Raw genomic sequence first — 12326 nt, 5'->3', positions numbered from 1 at the left:
TTTATTAGACATTTAATTTTTGTGGTCTATGAGTATGGTTTTCACTCATCCAGTGTGGATTTACTTCACTCCAGTACCTTAAATTGTGTCGATTTACACTTCCACACAGTCTAAAAGTTGCTTCATCGGAAAAATGTATTCTGTTAACGAAATTTTCATCATTTGTAATCACTTAATTCTTGCAATAAGTTAATTTTGTACGATTAGTAGATTTGTACAGAAGAATGACCTACTGTACTATTATGTACTTGTGCAACCTTGCGTGAGGATGTATGTGGACCTTTAACAAAACTTTGCATTATAAAGCTGTAAAGTTTTGTTGTCATTCATAACTCTTTTCGGTCTACCTGAACGGTTTGGGAAAGTATCATTGAACAAGTTGGCTACTTCACAATAAGATCTTTTTTTGTCACCGTACTCTCTCATCATTAGAATAGTAATTCGTTATTTTTCGTCAAGAGCCACTTTAGAGAAGCAATTTAGCTGGCAGAACTTTTCGAAATACAACTTCTGTCAGTTTTTGTTAATAATGTAAATGGTGAACAAATGTCAAAATCACAGCATTCTACATTTAAATATTTAAATTTATTACAATCTACATATTTTGCACTGTTTATGTATATAAGACTACATAAAGTCATAAGTGTTACATATGGTTAAACTCGTATTGAATAGAAGATTCAATAATGACTGAATATACAGGGTGGTGAATTTGAAAAACCAAAGTTACTAATAATATAAGACAAACGGAAAATCTGGCCACAGTACAAATATCAAATAGAGAATCTCCGTTTCGCAAAATAGGTTTACCTTAAATTTTGTAAAACTGTGACTAGCAATTTACGAGATAATTGGTCATTTCCAGACTTTTGGACCACTCTGTATATATGGAAGTGAGGCAAATAACAGACGTATGAAAAAGCAGTATATTAGGACTTGTTTGCAAAAACAAGGAAAATATACAACAATTTACAAACCATAGGACCAGGTAACTATGGTTTGACTATGACAGGGTATATTTTATTAAAAATGTTTAAAATTTATCCAAACCGATTTAAATTCTTGAAAATGGTTTCGTTCCAGTCGGACCATCATCAGTGAAACATTTTAAAAGTAGTAGAAACTAGCTAGAAAATTAGGTGAAAAAAAACCTCTGAATTACATGACAAGCATAGTTAATTGTAACAATATATAACATGGACATGAGGTCGATGTTATTGGATTTCACATAAATCGAAATCCCTAATCGAAAGGAGGACGACTTGGTCCAATGGTTAGTGCCAGATAAACTTATTTTTCTTGTTTTCATACAAAGAAATATATATGGTACAAACTAATTGGTAAATAAGAATATCAGATTCTTATATTACATTTTTATTTCCATTTTATTTATGCTACAGTTAAAAGCAAGAAACAAATATCTAAAATTGTCGTTATACACATTTTTACCACGATCAATTTCCACACAAATTTTCAAACACGATTGAGTTAATTTCCATGTACTAAAAAACGTGTTATTAATACAGCTACAAGTTCACAAAAGATAGAGTTGAAAAGTGTATCTATTAGTCACATGCATCAGTTTAGTGGCATGCCATATATGTATGTAGAAAAATTGTGTTATCTGGAATGCAATAAGTTCAATCATACGGTAAAATGTACCTGATTTATCTTTGTGGGCGTTGGAGGTGGTAGAATGTTTTTGTGAATATTATGAAAAGTGATGAACAATCGCAAATTTAATATTTTGTCACCGAAATATTGTTATCAAAGATGTATTATTAATTCTACTTCAATATTATTTTAAATAAGCTATTCCAATGTAACATTATATTTTAACTGCACTTTGGCAATAATAAATTTTAATTTTATAATAAATTTGTTATAATTATCTTTCCCTGTTTATCACTTTTCTGTCTATTCCCAAAATTAGGTGTAATTTCATAAATAAATAAAAAATTATGTTGTGGGACTTACCGGATCAGTTCAAATATCTCTGGTTTTTCTCGTTCACGTTGTTTCATTCTGTCTTTCATAGCTGTTATTATGCTGTTTGCTTTGTCTTCGGCTCCGTGTTTGGAACTCTTTTCAGCGGCCCCTGAAATACAAAAATGTTATGTTAATAACAATAGTTTTTCTGTAAAATTTGTATACTTTTTCCATCGTCAATTTGCCAAGCGTCGGCTTTTGAGATTCTTTGATGCCAATGCCGACCATTGGCGTGGAAATTAAGAAAAGGGATCAGTTATCAAACGCATATTTCAAGAAAAATCATATAATTTTTATTAATTTTTACATAATTATATTCAGGAAAATTTCTCAATTTTTGGGCAGAAATTGTTTAAACAATTTTTTAAACAAATTCAAAATATCACCTTTTGTGCTCCAAAAAATATTTTTTAGGTTTTTGGCTGACTCTAAATAAGATCTATGTCATTTTTCTCAAAAGTTAATAGTTTTGGAGATATAGGCGATTTAAAATCCGAAAAATGCGATACCTAATATGCATTTTCGAGGCTTGAAAAATATGTAAATGAGTATTTTTGAGATTCAAGAGTATCTAAACTAAAGTATCAACATTGATTTTGGTGAGAAATCGGAGCAATATTTTCCGTAGCAGAAAAAGGTGATCTTTTGAATTTGAATTGTTTCCGGCAAAAATGTCCGGCACCCTTCAACCTTCGATTTGTTTAAACGGGGCATTTTTGAATAGGACTCTTCAAAGGACAGAATCAGTTTTTTTTCAAATGGGAGCGGGCTCACAACATCGAATAAATAACAAATTAAAGCTTGTTAATTTTAGTGATTTATACAAATATTGGACTTATTATTTAGTTTTTACATAAACCATAATATTTTTTTACAATTATCTGTAAATAATGGCTCATTCTGTCAGAAAATTTTAAAAGATTGTCTATCCAGCAATTAAGATAGTCAACTGAAATTAAATTTTTAAACACGGCCTACTGTTAATGCACAAACAGGGTGAATCTTCAATATTTTGCTTCGAGTTAGAGATATCTGAAAAACTTATTTGGAAAAGATGTTCCAAATATTATTATAACCCCACATAACAAAGTTTTATGTCAAAATTCGCACTTTTACTTTTTTCATTAATTGAAGAGCTTATTTCCAAAGTGTCTTAAAGCCAAAATTTCGATTTTTTTAATTTTCTTTTTTTAAACTTTATAGATTTCTTCAAGTCTAGAATAAAGTTATATGTACCAAAACAACTTCTTATTTACCATTTAAAAGTGCATATGAAAATTGTAAAATTGTATAATTTGTATGTTAAATTTGTATGAAAATCTGTAATTTCATGGATTTTGTAACGAGTCCGTTACTTAAATAATCGTTTACCTTCTTTTTGTGACTGGAATCTTTTAATTTAATTCTAAATTAAATTCATATTAAAATATTCTTAAACTAAATATTTAAATAACTCCCAGTAAATTTTATTTTCTGATATTGGCATTAAACTGCGCCCTCAGCGGTGAAATTCTGAAAGTACATTTATTCTGCGACGTGTAAAATCTCAACTTGTCACTTGTTAACTGGATGTGAGTGAATAAACATCTCAGAGTAGAGCGGCTGGGAGTCCATTTTTTTTCCCGAATTTAGTTTAAGTTTATTTTTTATGTGAAGAGCTGTTATTTTAGAAGAAACCATTTGAGTTATTTTGTTGTTTTGTACGAGGATATTTTCAGTTGGATCACCCTAGCCGGTAAGATAACATTACAAATAAATTATAAGGAAAAATCCTTCATACCATCCGCCATTGTTAGTAAAATTCAGACTTATTTTAATTTCGTCTTTGATAGGTATCTCATATATTTGATACATGTTATATTTCACCTTATTTCATTAAGGAAAAGTTTTATACCTAAATAAATTATAAGTATTAGATTCTATATCTATCTCAAATTTTTATTTCCTTTCAAGAGTTAAAGTAAACAATTATGTATTTCAATTTCATACCATTTAAACCGGCTAATATTTCTTTTTTTTTTTCTATTCTATTTAATATAAAGATCATGTTTTCCGTTAAAATTATCTATTTAATATATCCATACATTATAAAAACATTGTCACACCATTCGAAGGTCACTATTTACCGAAAACCATTAAGGTTTTTATTTCAATTTAAGGTCACTTGCTGACATTTTTTGTATCGCCTTCCAAGGTTGATAACCCTTGTGTTTTTCCTTAACTTTTGTATGTACAAAAACTTGGAGTAACACAACTGTTTTTTTAGCCTACTCAAGAATCCAGTTACAAGTCAGGGGAAGAATTATTTTTTAGTTGGGGTTATACTTAATAAAGATAAGGGGAAGGAGTTTCAAGTTGGTTTTTTTATGGGAAATTAAGAAGCAGTTTAAAGGGACGTATTTGTCCAATAGTACCTGATCCAGGGAATACAGGTTTGGTATCTTGTTACCACCTGAGTCCAGTTCTCCACTCTTCGAGGGAAACCGACAGGAAGAACTGACTTATTTTTTTTTTATTATCATTCAATTACTTTAAATAATTTTTTTTATGTCCTCTTCAAGGTTTAACTTTTGGTTCAATTTTTAATAACAAAAACTATCCTTAATAATAAATATTTTCAATTTTTCCTAAAAAAAACATTTTATCATTGTAATTTAATTTAATTATTTATTGTTTACCAAGGGATGAGGTTATAACTCTCCCTTGAATTTCTCTTTGTTAGGTTATTGTGTGCACACATATCCCAGAGAATTTTTTTTCTTAAAACCTAAACAATTTTTGAACGAAAACTAACTATTAGTGAGTAGTATATAATTATATTTATTATTTATACATTATTATTGGATCTAACTTTTGTCACAATTTGAAATTTTTAAGGGGTATATCAGGGGTAAATTGTTTTATAATTATTCAGGGATTTTACTGTAAATATAGATAAGTTAATTGTATATAAGAGGTGATGGGTCATATATAAGTGTTTAAAATAGTCTGTACATAAAATTGGTATTTATTAAAGTTGGGTTAAAATTTAATATTTCAATTAGTACCTATCTTTCTTATTTTCAGCAATACAAGATATCTCGGAAGAAAACATTTAACTTCCTGGCGCCCAAGCATTCACTAGAGCAACTTTTACTTTTCATCTGTTTATTTCTTGGTGGTTTTTTCGTCATTAGTTCTTATATCTTACGGTCTCTGTAGGGCATGCAAATTGGCCGAATCCTTCTTTGAGTGTCAAGTGGTCATTCTCCTGCATAGTCGCTAGCCAACACTTAATTCTGTTATATTTTAAAATTCATATTTACTTCATAAAATTCATATTTATTTCTTTTACATAATTTATTTCTATCTAATCCCTTCCATCTTCCGTTATTCCCCATATTAGTTCGTTGGTGTATCAAGGTGCATTTTAGAGTACACCCTATTTCTACACTGCACGTTTTTGCCCCACATTCCTCATTTTTGTTATAATTTCATTATATGGATTTAAGACACTTTAGAAATAAGCTCTTCAATTGTAGTCAGGATTCTAAAACGGACAGTTGGCTGTCCCGAGATGCATCTTTAGACAGCCAATTGTAGATTTAGGATCGAGATTACAAATAATACTGAAAAACTAAAATTGCGAATTTTGTCATGAAATTTGGTATGTGCGGTTACAATAAGTGGAACAACTTTTCCAAATAAGTTTTTCCGATTTCTCTAACGCGAAGCAAAATATCAAAACTTTACCCTGTTTGTGGATTCGCAGTAAGCCGCGTTTAAAATTTAAATTTCAGATGACTATCTTAAAAAAATGTGCACTATCAACATGTATGACTGTGCAAAATGTGAAATCTGTATGTATTTTAGTAGCTGATATATAGAGGTGTCTTCATCTTAAATGCGACACACTGTATAATAATGAATACTAGTGTTCAAGATGCATCGCGATAGCTGTAAAGAAATTAATTAGAAGGACTGAAAAGAATCGTCGGAGTCTTCTAAAGTCGAATCGTTCCCAGGTTGGATAACTATTGGTGCTATTGCCGGTAAAACAGGATATTCGTTTTCTATTTTTACAACATGAGCTTCGCAATTTTTCCACACATCGCTATTAATGCCACTAATTATTTCTCGAATATTCTCAATGGCCATTGCGCTTAATGTTGGTGACTGATTATATTTTCGCAATCGTTTTTTTACGGTACCCCAAACCATTTCAATTGGATTAAAAATGCAATAGTATGAGGGTAATCGCAAAAGAGTATGGCCGTGCCTGCTGCAAATGGTGTCAATAACGTATTCGTTTTTAAAATTCCGACATTTGATCATTCTAATTAATTCTTTCTTTACTGGAATCTTTTTAGGAACAGTGATGTTTTTAAGTTGCATAAATTTTAAAATTTCGTCCTTTTTCGTGTTATTATTAGGTATTTTATTTAATATGCGGGAATGATCCGACGCATTATCCATAACAATCACTGAATTGGCGGACTATATAATTATATTCAGGGAAATCTCTTAATTTTTCACGAATCAGTTCTAAAGTAGGCACTCTATTTTCTTTGTAAAAATTGTAAACTGTTCGCTGAATAACGTCTTTTGCAGCAGTGTCAATCCTACCCAATTTTTTATTTGGTCGCTTCCGTTTTAAGGAATGATCTGTAACTGTGCCTAATTTAATAATTGTATATATCGTCTTATACCCGATTTTTTTAATACATGAATTCTCTAAACAATTGCATTATCAGCCATCTCAATATTTTCTTTTTTCAAACACTCATACATATTTAAAACTATTCTTTGGGATTGTACGTGCAAATCTTTATTTTTTAATTCGGAGCTGTCATTAACATATATTATTTATTGATAACACAGAAGTTGATGCATCTTAAAAAATGCCATCCTAAAAAAATATAATATTACTTATAACTTATATTACTTATACCTTATAATAAGCCTCCGCCTCTGCAAAAGGAAATATTTTAGGGTGTCACATAGCCAGACAAACAGGTGTTCATTAGAATTTACGGCTTTGCGTTTCGCTGTTGCCATAATGCATGAGTTTAAAATTAGTGAATATAACCTTAATACCATTATTAATATATCTGCAATTTTTCATGTTTCCAGGTAAGGTATAAAATCAATGAAATTTGGAAAAAAATAATACAATTCTTGAAACCGTTTTTGAGAACTTGGATTCTTAAAAGTTGTCTGATTTCTTAAACGTCGATCATTATATCTATAAAAGTATTACCGCTAAATTCACCAACAGGGCAACGTCGAACGTTCAAATTCTCTCCAGACTACAATGTTGCCAATATTCGAAAATTACTTAGAATATAAGTAATATATACAAAGTTCACGGTTGCTTTAATTCATTAGTGAAGAGTCCATGGAAATATTGGTACCTAGTTAATTAATTTATATATATATTTTTTGAGAATATGTTCATATTATTTTTTAAGAGTGTCGTTCGTTGACTAGCAATTGAATAATAACGAATACAGAATAGAGAATATTTTTTAAATATAACCTTAGGAATTTTAGGAAATATGTCTGACAACCTTGATTTGAAAGTCTCTTTGATACCAGAATGAGACATGTTTATGTTGGAAAATTAGTAGTGGATGTATTATAAGTGAATTTGTAGTATTTTCGTTTCACCCTGTATATAATTAAACACCGAAAAAGATTCTGAATCTTTTGCGCCTCTGAGATTGATAATATAAACGTTTTCGAGTCTGTTTATAATAATTATAATTGCTCTTTCGATTGATCTTTGTTCCGGCTATATTATTTATGTACGAAATAAACAGGAAATCTTCCGCTTATGTTTATAATGATTTTTGAGGATGATAACACTCCTCAATGGATCGGCTGCGAGAGCAGCCGAATTAAAACTAGCAAAAACTCTCAAGCTACAGTTGCGAAACTACAACAACAGAGGGCAGGACGAATGTGTAACCGTAAAAAAGTCTATGATGATTGCCAACGTAATGCCCAAAGAAGAAAACTTTCGTATCAAAAAATGTTTAACAAAGCAAAAAAATGAATGCATTTTTCTATAATTTTGTCATGTAAATGCAAGTTTTTCTACAATGTTTAAAATAACCTGCTGTTTTAGGGGTGATAAACGTAAAATTTATTTTTTCTATTTAAATGGAAAAAGTAGGTCAGAACTACCTTATTTAATTATCTTCCAAGGAACACACGCTGCTAGAAACGAAGAGATTATCGCGAGAGAGTCGTGGTGAATATTAAACGACGGGACTCGTAATTACGTCTCCCGAATGTTCAACAATTAAGCTTCCACTGCTGGTTCCTAACAAATGTCCGTGTCGTCCACCACGAAGGTAAATCAAGTGTTTTTGGTCTAGAATCGCTAAAATGGGCTAAAATGTTTTACACTAGTTAGTTGCCAGGACTTACTTCTTTGTCGGTAATTTAAATAAAATTTCCAATTAAATCTCAAGCAAAATTAGAAATGGACAAAGCATTGTTTCACATTTTGTTCCTTCGTAATGTTCATGACTTGCGCGTTTAAGTCAGAGTTTTAAAAACATTTCCACTCCATTTGGTTTTAGAAAGATTAGACTAATTAATATGTCAAAAACATTATATCTGTTGAAAACAAAGTTTTCAGTGTTTTATTGTTACATAATAAATATATGTTAAGTCTACAATTACATATATAATTACAAGAATAATATGCGAATAGGTTTCAGAAATATTGTTGGATAAGTGTCTGACAAAAAAAACGAATACGCAATACAAATCGCAAGGATCGATTATCAGTCCTACTGGATTTTTATTAGCAATAAACAATATAATAAAAATCATTGCCAAACTTGTTCAGGCAAGACTATATCTTCTTCTTTAGGCATCGTCTCTTCTAAGGAGGTTGGTAATCATCACAGCTATTTTCACTTTTGAGATTGCAGCTCTGAACAAGTCGACGGAACTGCAATTATACCACTTTCTCAGATTGTTGAGCCAGAAGATGCGTCTTCTTCCAATACTTGGTTTTCTCTGTATTTTTCCTGCATTATAGTTTATAGCAACACATATTTATCCCCTCTCATAACGTGGCCGAGATATTGTAACTTTCTTATCTTAATCGTATTTATGATTTCCATTTCCTTTGTCATCTTTCTGAGGACCTCAACATTTGTTATTCGGTCTACCCAACTTATTTTTAATATTCTTCGGTAGGTCTACATCTCGAATGTTTCAAGTCGATCGCTCACCTCTTTCTTTAAGGTCCAGGCCTCCACCCCATACAGCAGCACCAAAAACACATATGAACGTAATATTCTTATTTTGAGTTGCAAACTAAGGTCTCTACTGCATAATACTTTTCTCATCTTATTAAATGTTGCTCTAGCTTGTCCAATTCTAATTTTTATTGCTTCTGTATACTCGTTATTTTCATTAATAATTGTACCAAGATATCTGTATTTTTTAACTTTTTCTATTAGCACCCCTCTTATGTTTAAAATGCCTTGTTGTGTTTTTGAAATTGTCATAAATTTTGTTTTATTAGCGTTAAGCGTTAGTCCGCTTTCCTCACTAGCATTTACTACATTATCTAAAAGTGTCTGTAGATCTTGTATATTCTCTGCAATTAGTATAGATTCATCGGCATATCTGATACTGTTGATGGATCTGCCGTTGACTTTTATTCCAATTGTTACATTTTCGAGTGATTTTTTAATTATTTTTTCCGAATATAGATTGAACAATAATAGGGAGAGTATGCAACCTTGCCTTACGTCTCTTTTTATCTCTATTTCCTCCGAAAGTTCTTTGCCTACTCTGAATTTTGCTGTTTGGTTAAAGTAGAAATGAGTTATTATTCTTAAGTCTCAGGACTATATGCTGATGACCTAATTATTTACATCAAAGGTTTATGTTAATTGTATGGCGTCAATATTACAAGAACACTTAAATATACGAGTAAATTGGTCCCTAAGTACCGGTTTTAGGTTTTGCTCTAATAAAACAAAATGTATAATACATATTTTCAAAAAGACATATCGAGAATAAACCGAACCTAATGCTTGAATACCAAAATCTTTTCTATACAAACGAAATAAAATTTCTAGGAGTGATATTTGATCAACAGTTAGATTGGAAAAGTCACATCCAGCAGTTAGTTATTTCATGAAATGGAAATCCACACAATCAAAGCTTCAGGAGATAAAAAATAAGATTGGACCATACCCAGTTTTCTCATGAACATTTGCCTAAGAAAGAAGAAGGCCCAATTTGTGATGACTGCGGTTCACCCCTAACGGTAAAACATCTGCTAGTGGAAAAGTACAAAAAGTTCAATCGTCAAAGAATTAAATACCAATTACCAAACAATCTAAAAGACATTTTAAATTCAAAAAACACTATACCATGCGGTCCATATGTATGGAATAAATTCATTTTTGGCGTTATTATGTACTATCTGAAAAAAACCTGAAAAAGGTCGATTTTTATTCTTAAATTGACAATTTACAGTATAAAAATATTATCCCCTTCCAGCACCCTTTTTGAATTGTAAGCACCACCTCGAAAATTTTAAATAACAAACGGGGGCGTGTGGCACCTTATTAGAAAGGGATTTTAGTCCTCTGTTTAGAAATATAAAGTTTTTAAGTTTAGTGCAATCATAACTGAGAAAACTGATTTTTAAGATGTACAATTTTGATAATGCCTTTCACAAAACTTTAGGTTGAATGAAGATAATAATGTCACATATTATTAAGAATGAATTTTCCAATGTAGTTTTCAATTAAATTAAATGTTCAAAATAACCACTATTCACTTCTTGACAATCGCCGAGGCGATTTTGGAATTCTCGCACAACATTTTGTACGACCTCGGGGGTTATTTTGTTAACTTCTTCCGTTATCCTAACTTTTAAATTAGTAATACTGTTTGGTCTATTAAAATATACTTTAGATTTTAAATAACCCCATAAGAACTAATTGAGAGGAGTCAAATCGGGGATCTAGCCGGCCATTCGATGATTCCACGTTTTTCAATCCACCTATTGGGAAAAACCTCGTTTAAATAATTTCTAACTATACGTGCAAAATGCGGAAGAGCTCTGTCTTGTTGGTTAAAAATAGATTGATCTATCTCATTTGGATGATTTACATCAGGAAAAAATCTTCGTAATGTAGGCACTAAAAAGTTAATCAAAAAATCTAGATAAACCTCACCATCAACTGTGCCCTCAAAAAAATAAGGACCAATAATTTTATTGTTAATGATACCAGCCCAAATGTTAATTTTTTAGGATATTGCGTGAGTCTCATACACCCAGTAAGGCTTTTCTCTGAGTTTGTTAACCGTTTAGTTTAAATGAAACGTCGCTTCATCAGAAAAAACTATTTTGTTTATGCAAATAAACTGCAAATCTGCGTTCATTCTGCCCATCATTATTTCACAGAATTCTTGCCTTCTATCGGGATCATCTTCATTTAACTCATGAACTAACTGAACTTGTAAGGGTGGTATTTTTCTTTATGCAAAACTCTCAAAATGACTCTCTCAAAACTCTCAAATTTACTTACATCAATGACGACGGCCAGTTTTCGAGTTGTCTTACGCGGATTTTCCTCAATCTCTAAAAGTACATCTAACTTTTTTTCATCAGTAAATTTAACATTTCTACCCTGTTTTTCAACATTTTTTACATGCCCAGTATAACGAAACTTCTTTTCAATTTTTCTATCTGTAGACTGCGAAACTTTTTGACCAGGGTATTTATTATTAAACATTTCACAAACCTTCTTTTGAGTTCTTGTTGACGTGACAACGTCTTAAATTAGGTTGTGGCTCGGAGTCATTTAAGAAAAAGCGTAACGCCCGCTCACGTCTGTTACAGTGAGTCGCCGAACGAGAGAGAGGCCCGCCGGACCGGCGAATGCCTTGCGTCTCTCTCCCACTCAAACATGATCGGTCTGCTGCGCGCGGCACTAGAGAATTAGGCGCGTTGAATCGCTAAAGGTGAAAATCGTTGAAAGTATCGTCAGCTGTGTCTGTAGTGAAAATGTGGAGTGCTTAGATTCGTCATTTACAACAACTACAACAATAAAGGTAAATAATTGTACACTAATATTTCATTATCGTAAACTATGATTGATTGATTAATTGTTAGATTGACACAAAAGTTGAGAAACTGAGTTTATAGGTTATGTCATACTATTGACAAATGTTGATAGTGTTAAGTAAATTATTAGTTTAAATCACTCTGCAATCAATCGTAATTCAGTCGATTGAGAAGAAACAGCGCGTATTGCTAGTCAAACATTTAAAATAACAAATTATAACTTCTAACCTGTCAAAACAGGGCG

At 31.3% G+C, this 12326-nt stretch overlaps 1 protein-coding gene across 1 annotated transcript in view; it reads right to left on the bottom strand.

Annotated features, from left to right (window-relative positions):
- unc-13 overlaps window positions 1-12326 on the bottom strand; it is a 347574-nt gene that overhangs the window by 163971 nt on the left and 171277 nt on the right. The window contains exon 6 of the mRNA XM_072534612.1: window positions 1978-2098. Within this exon, the coding sequence (XP_072390713.1) occupies window positions 1978-2098 (121 nt within the window). The remainder of the gene's footprint in view (window positions 1-1977; window positions 2099-12326) is intronic.

This window comes from Diabrotica undecimpunctata, chromosome 6, assembly GCF_040954645.1.
Source record: "Diabrotica undecimpunctata isolate CICGRU chromosome 6, icDiaUnde3, whole genome shotgun sequence".
Lineage (NCBI taxonomy): Eukaryota > Metazoa > Arthropoda > Insecta > Coleoptera > Chrysomelidae > Diabrotica > Diabrotica undecimpunctata.
The sequence above is the reverse complement of the archived record's forward strand: the minus strand, read 5'-3'. Positions and strand labels throughout refer to the sequence as shown.